We start from the raw sequence: 26,197 nt of genomic DNA, 5'->3' as shown, positions 1-26,197 counted from the left end.
TCTCATCCCTGATCAAACCATTTATCTTATCTTAGGAAGTGAATTGTTGCTGCTAAGCTGCTTGCTACATTCATTTCAATTCATTGCTGTACTGACTTGAGGGAGTAATGCTCTGTCAATTGTCATTCCCTGTCAGGCTGCTTTAACCATATTTGTGTATTTACTTGAGGGATCAAAATGACTATAGTACTAGGCTGTTTGGAGAAAGGAAGAATGAAGGACATAAAGGATGAAGCATCAGTACTTTTAGTATTGTGCGTTAAGAAAGATTTTGAGAACACATCATAGGCATAACCCCATTTAGATTTTCCATTTTACTTTATGAGAGAAGTGATAGAATGATCTGGCCCCCAGGGTAAGGATCAATTTCTTACTTGTTTGGGAGACAATGGGCAATAGGCAGTAGCCTTCTATAGGGATGTGGTAAGTGCTTATTGTGCCTTTGGGGAACTAGCACTCCTGGATTAGCTCAGTGATAAAGAAATCCCTGTCCTATTTCTACATTTCCTTAGATAATTTAATATGTTTATTTGTTTAATATGAAAGTAAGAATTCAAGTCTTATACTGACTCAGAAATATACATTTTAGGGACAGGGCCAAGGATATTACCCCTTTCCTACAGGTGAGGCTGAGGCTCCCAGTTTTTCTGGTTTGACTTGGTTGCTAACTCTAAAGGCTCTTCCTTCCTCCAATTTTATGGGTGTGGTAACTTTGGTAGTCTAATTGTATGAAAAATCCATGGGAGCCCAACTTCTCATCCTAACACATACACCACCACCACCACCACCATAGCTAATCAATCAAGCTTTTTACTCATAAAGTTAGTAGCCTAAGGCACAACTAAATTTATAGTTTGTAAGCCTGCTAGAGTTTGCCTGGGATGATACAATGCCAGGAGGATTTCAAATTCTGTCCATAGGCTCCTGGCCCACTGGACATTCCTAAGGTGAACTTAATCATGTGTCGGAGTGTCTTAGAGCAGTTTAGTTACTATTTTTGTAAACTGGTGTGTTCCTGTGTAAAAGGATAGGAAACAAGAAGGAATATGGGTCATTGTTTCAACTTCTGTGGCCAGAAAGTAGACTCAAAGTTCAGAGGTTCCATTGTTAAGAATAGTACTAGTTAACCTTTGAGAGCTTTGTTTGTGCCCAGCAGTGTGCTTTGCAGGCTGTAATCTCACTAGAGCTGAGGTAGGTTTTTCAGGGACTGATTGTGGGTCAAGCTGTGGAAACTTTAAGGGAAAAACAAAAAGCTTAAATTCACTAGTCACTGCAAAGCCTCCTCTGTATCATATTTAATGTCTATGACAGTTCTGTGAAGTAAATACTAACAGGATCTCTGTAAGAGGAATCTGTATTGAAACTGTTTAGAGACATGGAAAGCTTTTGCTCACCTTGCACAGCTTAGAAACCAAGCTCCCTCCCAGTTGTCTTCCAGGACTTCTCTTCTCAGCTAAATAGATAACCTTCTTCCAAATGTCCTTATCCTTTGCTGTAGGTAACCTGAGTGTTTTCCTCTGAGACGTGGGAGGAACACAACAGTGGTTCAACATTAGCAAGGAGTCAAAAGGTCTCCTTCTAGCTGAGCTTGCTAGGAGACTATACCTCCTGGGGAGCTGCAGAGCTAAAGGGGGAAAATGTGGGTGAGGAGGGCAATTTTGTCCTCACTAGATCTGAGGTGTGCACTGGTTTGGGCAATATTCTTGTCATCCTAGGAGTCACAGTAACGTAAGAGGGCAGCTTTTTCAAGTTATGTGCTACTATTTTTCCCCCTCCTTGTCTCCAGGCTACTCTACCCTGCTGGTTCCCTAAGTCTCCTCTCTTGTCTTGTCTTCACCTTTCCTCATCACCCACTTCTGCCACACCTTCTCCTTAGCTCCAATTCTTCAAGTATTTTAAAATTATTGTTATTGTTCCACTGGGAGCAGGGAGGGTGGAGGCCTCTTCCTGAGGCTTTTCCTCCTCTTTCCCTCTAGCCCTCATTCTGGGCTCCACCCCAGTAGTTTGTCAGCTGACGTTCTGGAGGAGGAAGAGAAGCAGGATAATGAAGAGGAAGAAGAGCAGTAAAGAGCAGCATCTTTTGAGACCTGGGTATGTGCAGGGGTCTTGCCCAGCTTCCTTTAAGTTTAGAATGTAATTTATGTAATTTAATTCTCATCTTCCCCAGGTTCTTTAGAAATGTAGAAGAGAGTTCAGGCTGCTTCTGGTGCAATGGAAGAAGTTGAAAGTGTTGCAAGTGGCTATTTGCTTTGTTTCTTAAGCCACCTAAGAAAAAGGGAGCCCCTATTGCTTCCTGGAAGGAAACAGTACAATGTCCAGTTCTTCATGTCTGCTCCCTCACAATCTTCCACCTGACATAAAGGACATCAGCCATGCTGATTATTGATATGACAAGAGGCAAAGAACAAGGGTGGATGTGTCTCAGTGGGAGAGTGCTTACCAAACATACACAATGCACTGGGTTCAATTCATAGTATGGAAAAAATAAAGAACAGACAAAGAACATCAAGAACTCCTGCCTTTACCACTAACTGTGGTGCTGGGGTACATAGTTCCTTGTGAGTAGCTTTGAGTTTTCATTTAAGCAAGACAGATATCATGTCTAAAATCTTCAAAGGAAAACTGTGGACCAATAGACTGGACATAATGAAGTCAAGGGTTCCTATACTGGAGTCCCTAGAAGAGAATGGATGGCCTTAGCTCTCTCTAATTTTCAACATGCTTTTTTTTTTTTTAAATGTCATAGGTGCTCAGTGTGTTGCCCTGACTAACTGCATGGAAGAATGTATGGGAAAGAATCTTGAGATTATTTACTTAAGATTTAATAATTTACTTTGTTTTTCCAAAGTCTGAATTTAACAACTGGGTACAATGTTTTCTAAATGCAGTTGAGGCAGAAAAATAGTACAGTATAAAATAAATTAGATAACAAGAAAAACTCTTAGCAAGAGTATAAATTGTTTAGCTATCTTCAAATGGACACATCTTCTGGAGCCTCCCCTATGACCAGAGGGTACACCTAGCCTAGGTAAAGAATTCTAGTGGCTATTGATATCAGAATTTATTACAGAAGTCTACCGTTTTCATTTTTCACACTACAAAAGTATATTAGTCTTTGATATAAACAGTTTTACATCCTTGAATCTAAAACCTTCTGTCATTACTGATGATAGCCTTGGACTAGTGAAATATCCTTTTTTAAAAAAAAGCAGTATTCTTTATATTTTATACATTAAAGGCATTAAGATTCAAGGAATAAAGTGACCCTTTTAAAAAGAATTGTACATTGTATGACCCCCTCTTAATACGTCTTACCTTGTAAGTGGCGCAGGGTGTAGGCAGTGGTGGAAATATGGCATAGAGAGATAGTGAGGCATTTACAAAAATCCCTGCTACAGAAACATCCTTTATATCCTGCTGTTTCATCTTTGTGTCTTGGTTTCTGTATATGAAAATGGTAGTGATAATACCTACCCATGCCACTGTCAGAATGATTCAGTGGGGTTTAGAACAGAGCTCAGCACATAGACACTGCTCAGTAACTATTACTGATAATAAACAACGTCTGCATTATAGACATACAGGCACCTCATGCCTAACCTCCAGGACTTTCTAGTGTAGTAATAAGGAGAAGCAGTTATAACAACACATAGGTACCAGGAGGTGCAGAAGGAAATGTTCAGTTCTCCCTTAATGAATTAAATAAGGAGAGGAGATGACCTTTGGTTGGTCCTTTAAAAAAAAAAGTGGACAGAGAGTTTAAGCTCCTTCAGGCCAAGAAGGTAAGGTGTCTAGTGACCCAGAGGCTGGAAAAAAGCCTGGGATTATCAGGGATTTCCAATCTGGATAAGATCTAGTAGAGCAGCAAAACCCTGGGGCTTGAGATAGAGGCAGGATCCAGATCATCACAACAGGTTAAAGGATTCCCAAGTGTAGCTTTGAATGTTTGGGTTTTTAGTGAGCTATCTACCAGTAGAAGAAGAGATTGTTTGGGGAGGGAACGAAAATGAGATGTTTGAAACACACCTGAGCAGAAATAGCAGTTAAGCAAATGGATATACTTGCTGGGCACATACTGAGCTGTAACCCTCAGTTTTCTTATTCTTTTTTTTAAGAAGCTGGGTGTGACAGTGCATGCCTCTAAACACAGAACCAGGGAGGCCCAGGCAGGAGACTGGTGAGTATGAGGACAGCCTTGGCTACATTAGTCTGAGCTCTAAAGACTACCTCCTATCTCAAACAAACTACAATAACAACAAAAAATGAGCTAGAGATCCAGTTGAGTGGTAGACTGCTTCACAGAATACACTAGTCCCTGAAATCAATCCTCAGTACTCCCTGGTGGGGCACAAAATATAGTGCTACCTACTGTCCAGGATTGTTACCAGGAATAAAGGAAAACTGATGACTATAATGTTACCTTGCCCAGTGAACTGCCCATATGAGGTGCTGAATACATGAAACCTATTATTTCTCTTGCTTGGCTGCTCCTTCCTTTCCTCTCCTTTGTTTCTTCTCTCACTTTTGCCTCCCCTTTAGAAGAATTGTGGTAGGGTAGAGGCACTGGAAGGAGGCTGTGGTTGTCTGTAACTACCGGGTTTCCATTAAAATGAACTAGAGAAGGACTTTAAGGCAAGGGCAAGGAAATGCTGGGAAAGTTGCTTCTCTTCCATGGATTCAGTTCTTCAGGGTTGTTAGCCAATGCTTTGTTAAGAAGCAGTCTCAAGGGGTTGAAAACTCTATTCTTAGAGAGCGTGTAGCTGGGAGACTCAGAAAGCCTTTATGAACTCTCTCTGCCAGGGACACAGGGTGTTAGCAATTCATGTTCAATTCAGCTTCACCCACTTCCTTTTTTACCCTCAACTTCTCTTATCTATTGCTAAAAAATTCACCCAGCTCCATTCCTCTTAAGCTCCATTCCTCATTCCCCTGAAAAGACACTGTGACCCCTCTGTCCTTGCTAGTGTCATGCGTTGCCATGGAAAACTGGGAGGGTAAAAATCTGCTGAGAGTTACCATTTTTCCTGGCACTCCCCATTCCGCATCCCTTTCTTCCTAGACATCCTGAATCGCCACACCCTTCTCATGCTTCCCTGGAGAGCTTAAGTCCGCATGGACAGGTGACCAAATAGTGTGCCTGAAAACCCCTATCAGGGACTAAGCATGCACTGAAACGGATTTCAGTCTTACCTGCTGCAGCAGGAGGCCAACAGAGACTGCCGGCCAACAGAGACTGCCGCCAGGAGCGAAGCCAGCTCCCATTGCCTGGGTCCCGCCCCACCTCCTTTCCTGTCCCTCCGCCTTTTTCTGACCCATCCATCTCTACCCCCCTCCTACTCCACTCCCCTCTAGCGGCCACTTGTCCCTTTTAAGGAACTCCACCCTAGGTGGATTCCTCGTGGTAGTGGTGGTCACACCTCTTTTCTGGGCCTAGTCTGTCACAGAAAAAACTAAGCACTCCACCTATTCACGTTGCCTGGCGAGTGCACCAGGCTCTGACCTCACGGGTGCGGTGTAACAGTAGGGCGGCCAGGTACCACCGAGAAGTCTCTCGGGCGTGGTCCCGCGGGAGTGCCTCCCACTCGGGTGGAAGCCCCTGCCCTGGGCTGGTGTTTTCCTACATGTTTCAACCAATCGCTGGCGTCTATCCCTCCTTTCTTTTTAGGAGGGTGCTGGGTGTGCAGCGCTAACCGCTGCCTGGAAGGGATCCTCTGGCGCTATCTCCTTGTGGGTCTTGAGTGACTCCTTCTGGTTGGTCTCAACTTTGCGTTTAAGTCGTGATCTGAGGTTTGGGTGCTTTTCCGAGACCCCGCCCCTGCTCTCTAGGCGAGGGTGTGAGGAGTTTTGAGGTGGGTGGAGAATGGGCTTGGCCGGAACTGAATCGGTTGAGGTAAAAAGGGAACGCAGGAGCTTCAGCGCTGGCCACTTAGTCTCGGAGAAGCAGCTGTATTTTTAGCACCGAGAAGGCTGCAGTGGGAGGATTCTTTTTAGGAAGTCTGCTCCACCGCTCTGATTCGGGGCTTGGATGCTTGAAAGCTTTATTTCTCTTGTTCTGAAGGGTGGCCCAGCTGGGTCTAAATCAACTCCTTCCTTTTTTTCGTTTCCCCCATCCTTTTCCAACCTGGAGAAAACCGGGAGGTGGGAGACCAAGGAAGAGAAGGCTAAAGCGCGTTGTCAGGCGCGCTGTCAGACATGGGCGGGTGCAAAGGGAATAGATGTCTTGAGATCAGCTCAGGAGTATGAGTCTCCAGTAGGACTGCATGAGCTCCGGACACTTCAGGAGTCCTCAGCTAGAAACACGGGAGGTAAGTGACTTGGGAAAGAACCCACTCTCCTGTCCTTAGTCTAGGTTCTAATACGCCCTACCCGCCGCCTCCGCCACCGCCAACCGCACACACCCACTTGGCTTTGGGTTTTAGCAGTGAAGTGGGATGGAGGCGGCGGGGGACGCGTGAGCGGAAGGGGTAAGAACATTATGTAGAATTAAATTAAATTCAATGGAAAATGACTTCAGGGGGCCTTGTGGAAGAATTGGAAGGGGACAGGAATGGATAGGTTTGTCTAGTTCCGTCTGTCCTGTCTCCAGCACAGCCAGTCTTCCTTAAGTGGTAAGGTTTGTTTTAAACCCAAAAGTCTCAGCGAGAGGGGAGAGGATTTGGAAGAGCAGTGATCCCACTTACGTCACCCCTCCCTTCCCCCAAGCAATAGCAGGTGCCCAGAAATGCTTCTAAAAACAAGGAAGAGCGGCAGCGAAGAGTTAAGTTAGTGTCTGGTCTCTTGGTACTGACCTTAAGACCCGTTCTGCGGAGGAGCTGCTTCGGACATTCCAGCTAGTTAAGGAAGTGGCTGAGCTTGGTTGCAGGATGAAGCCAGTGCATAGCTCTGTCTAGGCTCTTTAAGATGTGACCAATAGGGTAGTTCGTGTAGGTGGAAGATCGGCTGGAATTGCTCTGATTACTGGAGCGAAGGGTGAAGCTTTTTGTACTTTCTTTGACCCTAAGAATTTTGTAGAAACTATATCACGTCCTAACAGGTGGCAAGGGGACAATACCTTATTTTCTCTAATATTGTTGGCATTGCAAAAAAAAAAAATTATAAAGTACTTGTATGCCACATAATCTAATACTGACGGAGAAAAGAGAAAAAGAAAATAATCTGTAAATTTGGGTTTTAAACTAAACATAGTGCTTTGTGAGAATAAAGAAGATTTACTTTAAAACCCTCCTACTGCCGCTAACCATTTAGGTGCCCCTGCCCATTGCTTTTCTCTTCTGTAGGATGCATGCTAAAAATTCTTACTCAGAAGATATATATGGCATAGACTGCTGCTACTTGCTCTGTTTTTCACTTTCTTTTCATACTCTGTTTAGGGTTTTCTCTGGAGTGCAGCAGGTAGACTTAGTTCTTTGCTGTCCTTAAAGCACATTTCTGACTAAGGAAAAGAAGCCCTGTATAGGTTGAACAGCTTGTGCAAAAGACAGGCTGGAATATATGTCTTGTTTGCGATTTAACGTTGTTCCTACTGGATTTTATCAGCTGCAAGAGAAAAGGCCACTAACCTGCCTATCTTCTGATTCTTTGGTTAGTTGAACCAAGCTGATGTAACCCACAGGACCTTTGGACAGCAAACCAGTGACTCATGAATGACTTCATCCTCTTCTTCAAAGTTTGGGGATAACCCTTATGAGAGAGACATTAATCCTTGGAAACTTGATGAGAGAGGCTAGGCATAGTGTCTTCAGGTTAGCTTAGAGGGCAGATTGGCAAGAAAATGCAGGCAGTGTAAAACTTCCAAAGTGTAAGTGACAAACGGAACTATGCAGTCCAGTCCCAAGACAAAACTGCATAAAAGCTCCACTTTCACAGCATTAGAATACTGTAGAATCTTCTTGCTTTCAAAGCACATTGGAAAGAAAATTGGTGGGAAAAAATGGTCACCACGGCCACTCTCATTTTTTTCTGGTATATGCAGTTCAGAGATGAGGCTCTTAGTGGTTCTGGTCTTTGTTTGTTTGTTTGTTTGTTTTATTGAAAAGGTACAGAGACAGGTTATTAAATTAGTTTTTCCATAATGTGTTTCTCATGTGAGAAGATGGAAATTGGCTACTCATCCTTTGTTACTGTGGCTAAAGCTTGTTAATGTTTGATACATTTAGATTTTTTAAAATTTATTTAGATGTTATTTATTTGTTATCATTATTATTGTTATTATTATTATTATTATTATTATTATTATTATTATTTAAGGACAGAGTTTCTCTGTGTAGCCTTGGCTGTCCTGGACTCACTTTGTATGCCAGGCTGGCCTGGAACTCAAAGAAATCTGCCTGCTACTGCCTCCCTGAGGACTTGGATTGGATTGCAGGTGTGCTCCATCGTGCCCAGCTTCTTTTTTTCTCTTTTCTTAAGTTTTTATTTATGTATGTGTCTGGTTGAGTTGAATGCTGCATGTGTGAAGAAGCCAGAATTAAGTGAGCCACCTGACATAGATGATGAGTACTGAACTTGGGTCTTCAGGAACAGCAGGCCGTGCTCTTAACATCTAGCTATCACTCCAGCCCAATACATTTATATGTTTACCTTACTTTTGAGTCATTTGCACTGTATGGGCACACTTAAATTATTGAATGAAGAAAAAGCAGCCTTGGGATACATAATTCATTTAGCAAATTGATGTACCGGATGTTAGAAACTGAGAAAAAAACTGGAGGGTTATTTTATAAAATATATATTGAATATTGAAGTCAGGATCTGGTATATTATTGGAATTTTAGAAGATGGTGACAAGATCTTACTTTGTAGTCAGCCTGGCCTTGAACTCTGAAGCCTCCTCCCTCAGCCACCTGAGTGCTGGAATTATATGCATGAACCATTTTATCCCTGAGAAATTTTTTTAAAAGATTTATTCATTTGTTATGTATACATTATTCTGCCTGCATGTACACCTGCACCAGATCTTATTTCACATGGCTGTGAGCCACCATGTGGTTGCTGGGAATTGAACTCAGGACCTTTGGAACAACAGTCAGTGCTCCTAACCTCTGAGCCATCTCTCCAACACCCCTCCCCCCCGAAGAAATTTTTAAAGCTCATTTTCTGTTTGAATTCTTTTCTTTATCCTCCCATCCATTCTTTTTTTAACTTTTATTAATTACACTTTATTCACTTTGTATCCCCCCATAAGATCCTCCCTTCTCCCCTCCCATCCATTTTTATTCTTATTTAAGTCCTATAGATGTCCCTGTACTCCACAACAGATCTTATCTCCTCAGCTATTGTTCAGATGTCTCTATATGTTCTTCTATAAGACAAATAAACTATCTTATAATATGCTTGTTTTTATAGGCTTCCTGAGTGGTATTTATAGTATTCCATCCATCACTGGTTCCTACTAAAAAGTCATTAGTATGAAAACTTCCTTTACTTTTATATCCATAAGTACTGGTTTGAAGTACCACATCACCATTTCTGAAATTTCTGGAAATTTTATTACCCTCTGCTGCAATTTTGATTATTTGTCTTCATAACTAAGACCCCAGTTCCTTCTGAGACTGAGAGCTGCTTGATAACACTTAATATTATTCTGTTTCATAGTCCTTACCTAATTACCTTTCCCTTGTAAACACTTGGTATATATTTTGTGAGGTCTTATTATCCAAGGTCTTTTTTTTTTCTTTTTAGTTTTTGAGACAGGGTTTCTCTGTGTACCCTTGGCTGTCCTGGAACTTGCTGTATACACCAGGCTGGCCTTGGAACTCAGAAACCATCTGCTTCTGCTTCTGGAGTGCTGAAACTAAAGGCATGCACCACCACTGCTTTATCTAAGATCTTGTTCTAAACTGCCATATTTTTGATAAGAAAAACCCAATTTGTGTGATTGACCTAGATGATCATCCAGTGTGGTTACAGTTTAAGTACTAAGTAGAGTATGATTAGATGGATGTCATCTCTTCATCTGAAATACAATATGAGACCACATTTGGTTTTCTTTCTGGCTTACATACAGTTACTATTTATTTAGCTTTTGTAAGTAGAAGTTAGATTTCTGATCCCCCCCCCTTGGTAAAATTTATTTGTTTTATGAATGAGTGCTGTATCCGCATGTACACCTGTGTGCCAGAAGAGGGCAGAAGATCCCAGTAAACATGGTTGTGATTCCCACGTGTTTGCTGGAAATTGAACTCAGGACCTCTGCAAGACCAGACAGTGCTCTTACCTGATATGCTGTTCTCTCTCCAGCCCTTCTCTTTACTTATTTCTAAAATGATATGGTTCTTTGTGGCTATAAATAATGTATTTAAGTGAAGGATCTAACAAATTTTGCTATTTTGAGTACTTTGTTTTACTTTTTAATGTTGTGTATCTGAATGGGAGACATAAATTATTGAGCAGCATGTTAGTTATAAATCTCTAGAACAGGCTAAATGCTCTATATAATATACTAAAAGATATTCTCTGTGTATTTAGGTTTTTTAAAAAGTACGACATGAATTTAGTTTGTGTGTGTGTGTATGGTGTTAGGAATTGAAATTAAGGGTCTTGCACATGCTAAGTAAGGTTCTGCCACTGAACTGTATCCTTAGCCTATGAGAATTTGAAGGTGCAATAATGTAACTCTAGTACCTTGTTAAAATATTTCAAATCTGCCTGGTAGTGGTGGCCAGGCCATGGTGGCAGGTGCATCTCTGAGTTCAGGGCCACAGTGGTTTACAGAGTGAGTCCAACACAGCCAGGACTGTTACATAGAGAAACCCCATCTTGAAAAACAAAACAAACAAAAAGATATTTCAAACCACTAACATTTTGGCATTTTGTTGTAACCACCACCTTACTATTTCCAAAAAATAACCTATTTTTTTCGCCTCTAGACTTATCCACTGCTCATTCAAGACTTTTTCTTTCCTTTTTCCTGGTTCTTCAACTTGCCATTATCATAACCTTGGTGAAGTTACTTAAAGTATGGGTTTGAATGTTCTCTCTGAATTAGAGATTACAGTAGGAACTACTTGATTAAATGGCATTGAGAAACATTGCTTTAAGTTCGTGAAAACACTTTAAGAATTTATGACAGTATAGTTAAGTGTTGAGAAAAATGTACTTGTAGTTGTACTTCTAACGTCTTATGCATAAAATACAGGCTTTTCCTTCTTTCTTAGTTTCCTTATCTACCTTTTCTGTCTTTGTTTCCCAACACCTTTGCTTTTATTCTAAAAAGTGCCACAACCTTAATTTAGGCCAGAGGCCTAAATAATTAGCCTATATACCAATTATAGCTCACATAAATATTTGTTTTGCTAAAAACTTTAAACTCCCATTTAACAGATTATTTGTTATGTTTTTTTAAACGGATGTTTTTTGTTTTCTTTTTAAATTGGTAACATTCCACGTGGCTCAAGACCCAACAGAAACCAAAGGCTCTATGGTGAAAATTCTCTCTTAATCTTGTCCATTAGTTACTTATTCTTCCTCATTAAAGTTACTAGTTTACTATGATTCTTTGTGGAAATATTTGAAGTATACCCACATATACATTTTTCAACTTTTTCTTTGTTTTATTACTTTTTAATCTGGTTTCATTTTTATGCATTTTAATTAAAATATAATTCTATCATCACTTTCCCCCTTTTTTATTTCTTTACATGCTTATTTGCCTCTTTAATCCCTTAATGTTTCTTAATTTATTTTTGAGATTGTAATTTGATTATATTTCTCCCTTCCCTTTTACACAAAAACAGTAAGACATTATGCATATTGTCCTACAGATTGCTTTACCTACTTAAAAATACTTTGGAGATATTTCCCTATAGATTCATAAAAATGCTTCATTGTTCTGTTTGACTGTGTAATTTTTACTATATGGTTAAGCCATGATTTATTTTGCCCATCTTCTATCGATCAACATTTAGGATATTTTCAAATGTCTGTGAAGTTTTTAATGGGAAAGAAAACTCCATAAGTAGTTTATTTGTGGCTCTTAAAACAAAATTCCACTAACTGGGTGCTTTAAACAACAGAAGTTCTGATTTTTTATTTCCAGGGGCTAGAGTTTGGGGATGGGGTCTCAGCATAGTCAGATGTGCTGTGACAGCTGCTTTCCTGCCTCCTCTTCTGTACATTCAACATCTTTCTTTGTGTAAGTGAAGAGACAGAAAAGTCTCTTGTGTTTCTTCTTAAGGGATTAATCTTCTGTGATTAGCGCACTACCTGTATGACCTCATTTACTTTTAATTATGTCCATAAAGGCCATAGCTCTAAATAGTCACCTCAAGAGTGAGGGCTTTCACATACAAATGGGGGGAATCAAGGCACTTTGCCTAATCTCATACTCTTACAATTTGGCCGATTGCCAACATTTTAAAGTTGGATTTCACTTAAACTCTAGATTCCATTTTCTCTTCAATAATTAGATGATAGGATAAGGTTAGAGTTTTAAATGATATTGCAGAGCCATGAGTCTTTGCAGCTGTGGCTTTCATTCTTTTTCTCAACTGATACTTAAGTGCTGTGTGCCAACTGTGATTACTGCACATTTTGTCTTATGAGCAATACCACAATTACTGGATACTTTTACTCTTTTTGTCAATAATAGAACTTTTTGTGAAGGTATGAGAGTACCTCCATTATTGTTTTCAACTATTCCAAAGTACAGGGTTGTAGCATCTATTTCTTTCTTTATTATTTAGAAGTTTAGACATGTATATAATGAAACAGTATCATATCTACCTCTCATTTCCCCCAGTCCAACTTTCCTTCAATTGTTCCCTTCCTGCCTTCATTTTATTTTTCCTTTTTTGCTTTTATTTTAGTAAACTACGCAGACTATTTAGTGCTACTTACCTATTTGTGCATGGATGTGGAGCCATCTACCGGAGGGAACATATGCAACCTAACTAATGGCCACAGGCCAAAGGTTCTTAGCTAAGGCTCCGCCATTCATGCTGGACTTTTGCAGGTCTTGTGCAGGTAACCATGGTTTCTGGTAGTTCGTGAGTATAATAACCACGTCAGGTTTAGAAGAAACATTCAAGTATTTTTAGGAAGAAAAGAGCTTCTGTACCTGGATTCAGATCGTGGCTCAACATTTCCATTTTACCTTTCTTTAGCATTGCTTAATCTCTCTGATCCTTTATTGTCTTGAGTGTATATAGCATCAACAGGCACCTCTTTTTTCATGTATAAAAGAAAATGAGGCTTGAAATCACCATCTGAGAGGACAAAATGGATGAAAACACTATTAGGCTATGCTCTGTGCTACCTGCATGGCTGGGGAGTGTACAGGAAGAATGTGGTCCTCCAGGACTGTTAAGATAAAGTGATAAGAAATAATAAAATAGGTGTCATGCTAAATGCATTGGGTGTTTACAATGTGACTATACTCTTGTACCTTTCATGATATTCTGACAGAAGTACACAAATTAAAGAAGTAATTCTTAAAACTTACATGGAGATTTAGATTTTATAATTGCATCATGCAAATAACATGTGTTATCTTCTTGACAATCATATGAGGGACAAGGTTAAATTCACTTATCTGTATTTTACACACAGGAAAATCCAGGTTTAGAAAGCATCAACGATTCTCCCAAACTCACAAAGCTCTTCTCTGGTATATTTTATCACTTTGTGTCTTCATTTCTTCACAGCGCTTCACTACTTGAAACTTGGGTAGCTGTCATATGTTAATAGTGTAATATTCAATTTCATTTTCTCACACTAACATGTATATCTATGGCATATGGTGTCAACTTTACTAATTTTGTAGGACACATCTCCTCTTGAATTTTTGTTCTTTTTACCTTCCCCCTTCTTTTCTGTCATTCCATATAATCTGGGAAGGCAGACTCCAGGGGTTTCCATGTTCAGGTTGCTTCTGAGTATCCACTGTGGTGGCTGGATTAGGTACCTCAGAGGCATTCTGGGTTTTGTGTATATTGTTTGTTTGATTGTTTAAGTTGGATTTTCTCATGTGAACCTGTATAGGGGAAATGGGAGAAACTGGAAGGTCTTGAAAACTTCTTTTGCTGGGTAGATGTTTCCCTTTAGTGTGGTAGCTTCTGCTTCAAGAAGAAATTGGAGGAGACCTGGCATCTATGTTTTAATACATTATAACCACACTATCGTTGTATCTTCAGGCTACAAATGTTCAGATTCTCCTTTGGCCATTTTCTACTTCGATGATCTGGGAGGGTACCTACTACATCTCACTCTGAAACTTTTCTTATTTTTAAGATGGTGGCTATGGGAGACCTCAGCATTAAGTAAATAAAGAAAACAATACTACTTACTTTATGGTCTCGAGGATTAGATGAGCCAATCTTATATTTATTCTTTCAACACAATAAGAGTGCCATAGTTAAGGTTATAGCTCAGTGGGATAGTATTTGCCTGGCATGGGTAAGGCCCTGAGTTCTATAATCAGCACTGCAACTCTTCAAAAAGCAAACAAACAAAAGAAAAAAAAGATCAAACAAACAAGAAGTAGAACCCCAGCATTTAGCAAATACTGTTAATGACTGTTCTGCATCTCTCTCTCATCACTTCTTTAGCTCCATGCTATAGTTAAATGGTGAGACTGAATGATTTCCTAAACTCCTTTCCCAGCACTAACATGACTATTTTGGTACAAGACATATAATAAAACAATGTGGGAAATGTAAGTGTGCTTTAATTATTTTTCTGGGAATAAAAATATGGGGGATACTTTAAAAAAATCCAAACTCTCAAAATTCTAAAGGAGTGCTTTTTCATTTTTACTAGTTCCAGAATATCATATTTGTCAGTAAGTAAAAGGAAATGATATGTGCTCAAGATTCTCCTTGACAATTAGACTGTTATCCAAATTGTTCTTTTAGGAGATTTTTTTAAATAAAGAAGGTATTCATCAGATTCAGGGTGCCATAAAGTGACAAGGAGTATTGTAATTTGACTCAAAGGATAAAATTTTTCACTGATTCTAATACTTCTAAACTCTACAGACTAGGGCCTCCCAATTAATTATCTGTGAAATGAAATGGAAATTATATGAAAATTGTCCCTTCATCTATTGTAATGCTATGTAGATGCATATGAGATATTATTTCCATTATCCAATTGCTCTATGCTCTTAAGGAACTAGGTCCTTACTAAGCCTGTACCAGTGATCATTGGTCCCAATGAACATGATCTCATTGTGTAGCCCTGACTCGCTCAGAACTTTCTATGTAGACTAGGCTATTCTCAAACTCATAGAGGTCTGCCTTCTTCCTTCTTCCTCCTGAGTGTTGAGATTAAAAGTGTGTATCACCATGCATGGCATTTTCGACTGTCAAATATCCCCTTTATGCCATTTAACTAAAAAATGTGTAATATAGATAGGGTAAGAGATAGTTTACTGGCTTTTTAAACATTGCCATCAGAACTTCCAAAAGTGGGCTTGGCTTTTAAGAGTTAAAGGTGTGGTTCTGTATATGTCTCTATCTGCATTCCAGTGGGCATTCATTCATTCACTGGTCATGATACTCTGCTAAATGGTAGGAATACAGAGAGGAGCTTAAATAGGAAATAGGAAAAAGGGAAGAGAATATTGGTAAACACTTATACACTTATTTAAGAAATCCTACAATAATCAATGGGCTGTTGCTATTACTGTTATCACAAGGAGCTCAGAAATCCCAGTTTATTACTATTACAAAGTTTTGATCTGGTAATGGTGGCATGGCAGGGGTCATAGTTATGAGTTCCAGGCTAACCTGGGCAACAACATAGTGAGCCCATCAAAAAATGAAGTAGGAAGAGGGTAGTTTTCATATTTGGAGCCAAGATACATCAACACAAAGAAGTAAACAATGAATTTAAAATGAATTATTTTGTCTATTGAATGTCAGGAAATGAGGAAACCATTCCTAGTTGAAAAGCAGTAATACACAAGGACACTTCTTTGGGGAATAAAAGGAAGACTTCTGTGCCAGTATCAAAATTTAGAGAACTTTGACAGTTGAAACTGTTGTCTTCAATTTCATTTGAAAGTTCAGAGGCTCTGCTAGACATAATACTACCAGTTTGGACTCTAGGTGAGTCAAGCATACAGGTACAAAGAATATGCAGCAGAGGGTATTGATCTTAGAATAGATGCCCGTGAATCACATTTTATAACTTGAAAAAGTGTTTTTCCTTGTCCAAAATGACTTGTCCATCTAGAATTATAGGATTTTCCATTATCATTTGCATAGTCCCAGTGCTTCTCTAGAGCTACCCACAGTTAGAGCTGTAGAGGAAAATACATACTAAGAAATAAGAACAGTTAGGGCCAGATATCGGAGAACTTCACCTTCTAACAGAATTTAAGCACTTAACAGAATTTAAGCACTAAGGCCCACGAACATTGCCTGAAATGATGATAGATGTTCAACAAAGTTCTGAATATATTTATCACGATAATGACAAAAAAGAAGCAAGGAGTCAGATGTGGTATTTTATGTTTGCAATCCCTGCACTTGGGAGGGTAAGGCAAGAGGATTGCTTGTGTTTGAAACCAGGCTGAGTTGCAGTGAGTTCCAGGGCATTCTAGGCCATAGTGTAAAACACTGGTCTTACTCTTACAGAAGAAAAAGTGAGTAAAGAAGGAAGGGGGAGGGCACTTTTTTTTTTTATTAAGAGCAAGACTTAAGAAAATGTAGGAAAGTGTGAAATAAAATTGAAGAGGTTATGTATGAAACACTCAAGTGGTGCCAATAACATGAAGTGAGAGCTAAGAGTTTTCCAATTCCTAAATTGGGAAAAGAGGTGTGATGGCAAGAAAAGTGTTAGGTTAGATAATTCTCTTATAATCCAGAAGGAGACCACTGAATAGCTAGAAGAGCATGATTGGTTGCTGCTCAGGAGACCTGTAGGAGTATTGAAGAATTTGTTTTGTTTTTTTCTTTGCAATCAGAGTGTACTTGAGTGGTCTCTATTTCTAGTAAGGACAAATTACAAGTCACCTACTGTCTGGTCTTCAGTTTCTACAGGTGAAGACAATGCAGGGTTGAGGAAGCACATGTGTCATCTGAAATCTGACTAGCTAATTTGTAGGCAAACTGTACATTTTGCTTTTTTTTTTGTCTGTTTTCCTCTCTAGTGAAATTGAACTGTAGATAAATGAAGCAAAATCTTTTGCAGAGGAAAACGTAGGTACTGTTTGTGGGATGACTGATGGTTCAAGGTATTTGACTGAAGCTATTAACCATCTCTTCATAAGATGGACAGCTATTGATAGAGGAAGATGAAAACTGCTTTTAACCATGCTTGGTCTGTTGGTTTAGATTTGTACATATATTACTTGAGTAAAAACTCATATAGTAGTCTCAAATTCCTTAGCCAAAACAAGAACTGTACCAGGAATGGAATTTTTTTTTAAATTATAGAATTATGTTGATAATCACTAAAATAGGACATGTTTTAGAGGCTGTAAGAAATGGATTCAATTACATGAAGGAAATACTTATATATAGGAAGTTGGCAGCTAGTGTTGGGGACAAGTAATGATCTTTTCTATGAGTAGATTAATTTAGAATGTTTTAATGAGTTTTTAGAATAAAATTAGTCTGAAAAACTGTTGTAGAGGACGCACAGGTGAAACATGTGTACATGTCATACTCTATGCCTATAATGGCGTCAATATTGTTCTAAAAGCTATTTTCCCCTTATATCTTTTCCAGGCATGGATCAACTCATAAACACCTTGGGAGTCCAGTTTAATTCACAAAGAGCTTCAATGCAGGTATTCAAACAGGTGAGCTGTGTGTGTAGAATATCTGTCTCTTAAACATTGTAGAAATGAAGCTTTATTTTCAAATGCCATGTATGGGAAATGAGAAGGGATAAAGGAAGATAGATTTTCCAGAATTTTTGGAGTGTCTTCATGTGAGTTTCAGCTAAGGAATTTATCTGGCCTTCAAGAAGCAGTTTCATATTGTTCCTGTAGTCTTCGGTGAAGAACTACGACCATTTATTTAGCACTGGCTCATATTTCAGGTATGGGGAAAGCTGTGTACTTTTATTATTTTTTATTTAATTTTCTCAGTAGCCTTGTTGAACAGTGTATTAGGGCTCTCTAAGGAAACAGCTTGTTGACTCTATTTCCCTGTTAACTGTTTCCCTGGAGAACCCTAGCTAATAACACTATAGTGTGTGTGTGTGTGTGTGTGTGTGTTAAGAACTATATGTGTGTGTATAATTTTAAAGAAATTGACTCCTCTCATTATAGAGGTATGATAAGTCCAAAACCTGATGGACTAGATCAGCAGAATACACAGAGCTTCAGTTCAAGTCTCCAACCACTGATGGCAGAATTCTTGCAACACACACGGTCAAGCAGGTCTGTAATCTAGCCTGAGCTGTATAAAGAGATCCTGTCAAAAAAAAAAAGAAAAAAAAAGAAAAAAAAAAAAAAGCAATTCTTTCTTTCACCATGAAAACTAGTCTCAGTGTCCTAATTTCCTTCTAAAGCAATGTGGGGAGAAAAGAGGTTGTTTGTTTGTAGTTCACAGTCAAGGAAAACCAAGGCATGAATCTGGAGGCAGGAAATGAAGCAGAGGCCACTGAAACAGTGCTTATTTCCCCTCCCTTGCTTTGCTTGCAACCGAGGCCTCACTTGCCCAGTGATGGCCCATCCAAAATCAATCATTAAGAAATACCCCCACTACCTGCTCATAGACCAATCTGATGGAGAAAATTTCTCAATCGGAATTTCATCTTCCCAAGTATATCTAGGGTGCTTAGTTTTATTAGGGTCTTTAATAATTGATTGATGTCTCTTCACTTCATGAAAGTGGTTTATTCCAACGGTGATTTAAAATATTTGTCTTATTATTTTTTTCACAATTTGTTCATTATATATCTTGATTGAAGTCCCCTTGTTCAGCTCCTCCCAGTCCCACCTTTCTTCCCTCTTTCCCCCTATCCCTTTCTCATAGTCCTCTGAAACGGGAAGTTCTTCCCCTCTGCCCATCTGCCCGTAGCTTGGCAAGTCTCACCAGGACTGCCCGGATCCTCTTCCACTGTGGCCTTGCCAGGCCATGTCACCAGGAGAAAGTGATTAAAGAGCAGGCAATCAACTACATGAGAGGCAGCTCCTGCTCCCCTTACTCAGGAGCCCACATGGAGACTGAGCTGCCAATTGACTACATCTGAGCAGGGGGTCTAGGTCCTCTCCATGCATGGTCTTTGGTTGATTCATCAGTCCCTGGGCTCAGGGTTTTTAGCTTTATTGGTCTCCCTGTGGGGCTCCTGTCCCCTCCATGTCCTTCTGTTCCCACATTCGTCCATAAGACTCCCTGTACTCTGCCCAAAGTTTGGCTGTGGGTCTCAGTGTCTGCTTGAATCCCCTGTTGGTTGAAGCCTTTCCGAGGACCCTCTATAGTAGGGTCCCAGCCTGTTCCCTTTCTTCCATCACTTTTGGTGTCTATCCTGTTTAACATTCTGAATGAGATCCTCCCAAGGGTCCTCCTTAGTGTTTAGCTTCTGTAGGTATGTAGATTTTAGTATGTTTATCCTATATTAAATGGCTAATATCAGCTTATAAGTGAGTGTATACCATGCGTGTCTTTCTGTTTCTGGGTTACCTCACTCAGGATGATCTTTTCTATGTCCATCCATTTGCCTGCAAATTATATGAATTCCTTGTTTTTAATAGCTGAGTAGTATTGCATTGTGTAAACGTACCACAATTTCTGTATCCATTGCTCCGTGGAGAGACATGTAGGTTGTTTCCAGCTTCTGGTATTTCTTTAAGTATTTCTCAGCCTTTTGTTGTTCCTCTATTCAGAATTCTCTGCTTAGCACTGTACCTCATTTTTAAAATGGATTATTTGGTTTGTTGATGTTTAATTTCTTAAGTTCTTTATATATTTTGGATGTTAGCCCTCTGCCGGATGTAGGTTTGGTGAAGATCTTTTCTCATTCCGTAAGCTGTCATTTGTTCTATTGACAGTGTTCTTTGCACTACAGAAGCTTTTCAGTTTCATGAGGTCCCATTTATTAATTGTTGTTCTTCAAGCCTGTGCTGTTGTCTCCTCTGCCAATGAGTTTGAGGCTGTTTCCCCCTTTTACTTCAAACAGATTTAGTGATCTGGTTTTATATTGAGGTCTTTGATCCACTTGGAGTTTAGTCTTTTTCTGCAGGGTGATAAATATGGATCTATTAGTATTTTTCTACATGTAGACATCCAGTTAGACCTGCACCATTTGTTGAAGATGCTATCCTTTTTCACTGTATGGTTTTGGCTTCTTTGTCAAAATTCATAAGAATGCATAAGAATGTGGGTTTATTTCTGGGTCTTCTATTCAATTCCATTGATCTACCAGTCTGTTATTATGCCAGTACCATGCAATTTTTATTACTGTTGCTCTATAATACAGCTTGAGATCAGGGATGGAGATACCTCTAGAAGATTTTTTATTATAGAGGATTGTTTTAGCTATTTTGGGTTTCTGTTTTTCCATATAAAATTGAAAATTGTTCTTTTAAGGTGTGTAATGAACTGTGTTGATATTTTGATGGGAATTACATTGAATCTGTAGATTGCTTTTGGTAAAATGGCCATTTTTACTATGTTAAACCTACCGATCCATGAGCATCAGACATCTTTCCATCTTGATTTCTTCTTCAGTTTCTTTCTTCAGAGACTTGAAGTTTTATTCATACAGATCTTTCCCTTGCTTGGTTAAGGTCATACCAAGGTACTTTATGTTATTTGTGGCTATTGTGAAGGGTGTTGTTTTCCTAATTTATTTCTCAATCAGTTTGTCTTTCATATACAGTAGGGCTTCTGGTCTTTTTGTATCCAGTCACTTTTCTGAAGGTGTTTATCAGCTGAAGGAGTTGTCTGGTAGACTTTTGGGGGTCACTCATATATACTGTATCATCTGCAAATAGTGATTCATTGACTTCTTCCTTTCCGATTTGTATCCTCTTGATCTTTTTTAGTTGTCTTATTGCTCAAGCTAGGACTTCAAGTACTATGTTAAAGAGATAAGGATAGAGTGGGCAGCCTTGTCTTGTCCCTGATTTCAGTGGGATTGATTTAAGTTTCTCTCCATTTTGTTTGACTTGGCTATAGGCTTGCTGTACATTATTTTTACTATGTTTAGGTTGTGTGCCTTTCATCCCTGATCTCTCCAAGAATGGGTGTTGGATTTTATCAAATGCCTTTTCAGCATCTAAGGAGATTATTATGTGTTTTTTTTTTCCTTTCAGTTTGTTTATATGGTGGATTACATTGATGGATTTTTGTATATTGAACCACCCCTGCATGTCTGGGATGAAGCCTACTTGGTCATGGTGGATGATTTCTTTGATGTGTTCTTGGATTTGGTTTGCAAGTATTTTGCTGAGTATTTTTGCATCGATGTTCAAAGAGGAAAGGTCCAAAAATTATCTTTCTTTGTTGGGTCCTTGTGAGGTTTAGGTATCAAGATGACTGTGGGTTCATAGATTAGTTTGCTATTTTTTTTTTTTTCTATTTCTGTTTTGTGGACTAGCTTGCAGAGAATTGGTGTCAACTCTTCTTTGAAGGTCTGGTAGAATTCTGTGCTAAAACTATAAGGCCCTGGGCTTTTTTTGGATGGGAAACATTTGATGACAGCTTCTATTTATTTAAGGAATATAGTACTATTTAATCTATTTACCTGGTCTTGATTCAGCTTTAGTACCTGGAATTGATCTAAACAGTTGTCCATTTCATTTAGATTTCAAATTTTGTGGTACAGAGTCTTTTGAAATAAGACCTAATGATTGTTTGGATTTCCTCAGTGTCTGTTGTTATGTCCCCCTTTTCATTTCTGATTTTTTTTTAAATTGGATAGTGTCCCTATGCCTTTCAGTTAGGTTGGTTAATGGTTTGTCTCTCTTGTTGATTTTCTCAAATAACCAGCTCTTGCTTTTGTTGATTCTTTGAATTGTTCTCTTTGTTTCTAACTTACTAATTTCAGTCTTGAGTTTGATTATTTCCAAATCTATTCCTTTTGGGTATGTCTGCTTCTTTTTTCCCACCTGGGGCTTTCAGGTGAGCTGTATGAATGAGATGCCTCAAATTTCTTTATGAAGGCACTTAGTACTATCAACTTTCCTCTTAGCACTGCTTTCATTGTGTCCCTTAAGTTTGGGTGTGTTGTGCCTTCATTTTCATTGAATTTTAGGAAGCCTTTAATTTCTTTCTTTTTTTTCTTCCCTGACAGAGCTGTCACTGAGTAGAGAGTTGTTCAGTTTCCATTTGTGTGTGTAGGCTTTTTGCTGCTTCTGTCATTGAGGTCTAGCTTTAGTCCATAGTGGTCTGGAAAGGATACAGGGATTATTTTGGTCTTCTTGTATCTGTTGAGGCTTGCTTTGTGACCAACTATATGGTCTGTTTTAGAGAGGGTTCCATGAGGTCCCGAAAAGAAGGTAAATTCTTTTGTGTTTGGGTGACAAGTTCAGTAGATGTCTGTTAGGTCCGTTTGATTCATGACATCTGTTAGAGTCATTGTTTCTTTGTTTAGTTTCTGTTTCATTTGATATGAATGGGATGGGGTGTTGAAGTTTCTCATTATTAATATGTGGGGATCTATGTGTGGTTTAAGTTCTATTAATGTTTCTTTTACAAATATTGGTGTCCTTGTATTTGGGGCATAGATGTTGAGAATTGATATGTCTTCTTGGTGCAATTTTCTTTTGATGAGTTTGAAGTGAACTTCCCCATCTCTTTTGATTAATTTTGGTTGAAAGTCTATTTTATTAGATATTAGAATTGCTACTCCTGCTTGCTTCTTGGGTCCATTTGCTTGAAAAACCATATTCCCGTCCCTACTCTCAGGTAATGTCTATTTTGTGACTTAGGTGTGTTTCATGTATGTAACAGATTGTTGGGTCTTGTTTATGCATCCATTCTATTAGTCTGTGTCTTTTTATTGTAGAGTTGAGACCATTGATGTTGAGAGAGATTAATGACTAGTGACTGTTAGATCCTTTAATTTTGATGTTGGTTGTGGCAGTGTGTTTGTGTGCCTGGCTACTTTTAGTTTTGGTGTAGTGAAGTTATTTAGATCCTGTGTTTTCCTGTGTAGTTAGCCTTCTTGGGTTTTAATTTTCCTTCTGGTATCTTCTGTAAGGCCGGATTTTGTGAGTAGGTACTGTTTAAATTTGTATTTGTCATTATATTTTCTCTATCTATGATGATTGAGATTTTTGCTGGGTACAGTAGACTGGGCTGACCCATGTGTTCTCTTAGAGTCTGTGTGATATCGGTCCAGACCCTTCTGGCTTTCATAGTCTCTGTTGAGAATCAGCTGTGATTCTGATGGGTTTGCCATTATATGTTATTTGACCTTTTTCCCTTCCGGCTTTTAGTATTTTTTTCTTTGTTCTGTATATTTAGTGTCTTGATTATTATGTGTCAAGATGATTTTCTTTTCTGGTCTAATTTATTAGGTGTTCTGTCGCCTCTTGTATGCTTTTAGGAGTCTCCTTTAAGTTGGGGAAATTTTCTTCTATGATTTTGTTGAAAATATTGTCTGGCCCTTTGAGATGGAAATCTTATTTTTCCTCTATTCCTATTATTCTTAGGTTTCATCTTTTCCTGTTGTTCTTGATTTCTTGGATGGTTTGTGTCAGAAATTTTTTAGATTTAACATTTTCTTTGATGGATGCATTGATTTCTTCCATTGTATCATCAATACCTGAGATTCTTTTTCCATCTCTTGTAATCTGTTGGATATGCTTACCTCTGTAGGTCTTCTTTTCCCTAAATTCTCCCTCCTCATGATTTCCTGTTTGAGTTTTCTTTAATGTTTATATTTCCAGCTTCAGATCTTGAATCATTTTGTTGATTTCCTTCACCTGTTTGTTTGTATTTTCCTGCTTTTCCTTCAATTCCTTGACCTTTTTGTTTGAATTTTCCCCTATTTCTTTCATTTCCCTCAGTGATTTAATTATTTCCTTTCTAAAGGCCACAAACTCTTTGGCTATATCTTTCTGTATTTCTTTACAGATGGCCATAATCTGTTTGACTTTATCATCTTGTATTTCTTTAAGGATTTTAATCGTTTCCTCCATTATCATCTTCATAAGCGTAGAATTAAGCTCATTTTCTTGAATTTCACTTATGTTAGGGTATCCAGGGCTGCTTGCCCTCGGACAACTGGGTTCTGGAGATGCCATACTGCTTTGGCTATTGTTGATTGTGCTTTTATGCTGGCCTTTACCCATCTGGCTGTCTCAGGTGTTGGCTGTTAGTTTCTGGTGCTTACTGGAGTCCTGGGGGTGCCGGGTCGGTGGTGGAAATCCCCTTGGCAGGAAGATAATTGTTCCTAAGGGAGCCCTCATCAGCTTTTTGGGTGTGGTCACTGAATGGCCAGTGCTTCTTAGAGAATTGCCAGAGCTCTCCTCAGGTATATGGTCCTGTGGGCTAACTGGGCTCCTTAGGAGCCCAAGAGCCTTCCTGTCACCAGAACTCCGGCTTTCTTGTTCTGAATTTAGTGAGCTGCTGCTGTTCATAGTGTTTTTGCTGGGCACAGCCCTCTGGAAGAACCAGGGAGCCCCAAGGTTTGATAGCTTTCACTAGGGAGACAGGTTGAGCTTTGGAGCACCAGCTAGGGCCTATCTTGTTGGTCCCAGGTGCCTGTAGGTCTGAGGTTGGAGCTCTGTGCCCCTGTACTCAAGAGGTAATCAGTGGTTGGTGAGTGCAGCACACAGGCATGTGGTAGGAGGGTGGGAACCCAGGAACTTTTGGGGGGATTAGCTGTGTGACTAGAGGTGGGACCCGATTTCTTCCTTTACCATGGGATTTCCTCTCCACAGGGAAACCCAGTCTCTGGTGTTTTGGGACCCACAGTTTTGTTTGGGATGGTGAGTAGCTAGTGGCACATGCAGGTCTATGGCTCTGGGTTGGCTACTGAGCACCTGCTAGAACCCAGGAACCCTGGATCTTTTTCAGGAGGCTGGCTCAGTCAGACTGATTGTTTCCTTCACTGTGGGGTTTCCTCTTAACTGGGAAACCCAGTTTCTGGTGTTGTTGGGTCCACAGTCCACTCTGGGACCATGTTCAGAGCACATAGGTGTGTGGCTCTGGACTGGCGACTGAGCACCTATAGGGAACCTGGGAAATCTTCTGGGGTTTAGCTGGGTGACCTGAGATCCATCCGATTGCTTTCCATACCGTGGGGTTTCCTCTCATCTGGGAAACACAATCGCTGGTGTTTTGTGGCCCATAGTTTGGTCTGTTGGTTGTTGTGCAATCACTGCTGCCCTCTGATCAGACTAAGCGTGCTCTCAGTGCCTCCATCTTGGATCCTCACCCTAATATATTTGACTTATGAGGGAAAGGGAGAGATGAAGCTGGTTGTGGTATCCCTAACACTCAGGAGGTAGAGATAGTCACATCTCTGTGAGTTCAAGTCCAGCCTGAGACCTTGTCTCAAAACAAACAGAAACATTTAGAAATATATTCAACCAGCCACCTGAACCTGTAATTCAACCAAGTTGTCATATAACATTAGCTTATGGTCTCGATATTCACATTGTACAGAAAAGAAAATTGGCTTTGAGTGATGGGAATTTATTTTTTGAGATAGGCTGGGCCACAACTTGGTGTCTAACTTGGGGCATCCTCAAACACAGAAATCCTATTGCCAGGCTCTTGAGTTCTGGGATTATAGGCATGATATAATGCCTGGTTGTTCAGGGTTAATTTGTAAGGCATTATATTAGCATGCCCCAAATACAGCCACAATTAACTTGAAAATCTTTCAAAATAGTATGCAAATTGACTATCCAAATTTGTATATATAGTACATGTGATTCTTTTGGTCACAGTAGTAATGGTTTTTCTGTTACTTAATTTAGGAGTCATATATTTCATGTATATGTTGTGTGTGTGTGTATGTGTGTTTGTGTGTGTGTGTGTACCTTTTTGTTTTCTTGAGATCAGTCCTCGGTATATAGCTCTTGTTGGACTGGTGCTCAGTATGTAGACCAGGCTGGCCTTGAAATTAGGGTGATGTTCCTGCTTCTTCCTATCAAGTTTGGAATTGCAGGTGTATATCACAGCTAATAAGTGCTATTTTTAATTACTGAATGATCGGTATATGGCATACAATTGGATTTAAGTTATATATACATTTGGATGAGACTCCTTTGTAGTGTTTTAACGATGTTAGATTGAATTTAATATTTTGTTTACCTTTGTGGCTGCTGCCATTTAGAAAC

At 39.4% G+C, this 26,197-nt stretch overlaps 1 protein-coding gene across 2 annotated transcripts in view; it reads left to right on the top strand.

Annotated features, from left to right (window-relative positions):
- Positions 1–26,197, top strand: part of Klf8 (KLF transcription factor 8) — a 165,846-nt gene that overhangs the window by 114,454 nt on the left and 25,195 nt on the right. Inside the window, exons 1-2 of one of the 2 annotated variants that reach the window (XM_060374472.1) lie at positions 5,976–6,305; positions 17,676–17,749. In XM_060374472.1, coding sequence (XP_060230455.1) covers positions 6,026–6,305; positions 17,676–17,749 — 354 coding nt within the window. In that variant the 5' untranslated portion in view covers positions 5,976–6,025. Of the gene's footprint in view, positions 1–5,975; positions 6,306–17,675; positions 17,750–26,197 lie in introns of those variants that run through there. The other variant, XM_060374473.1, reaches the window with a different exon arrangement.

This window comes from Meriones unguiculatus, chromosome X (genome assembly GCF_030254825.1).
Source record: "Meriones unguiculatus strain TT.TT164.6M chromosome X, Bangor_MerUng_6.1, whole genome shotgun sequence".
NCBI lineage: Eukaryota > Metazoa > Chordata > Mammalia > Rodentia > Muridae > Meriones > Meriones unguiculatus.
This window is presented reverse-complemented; position numbering and strand designations above follow the sequence as displayed.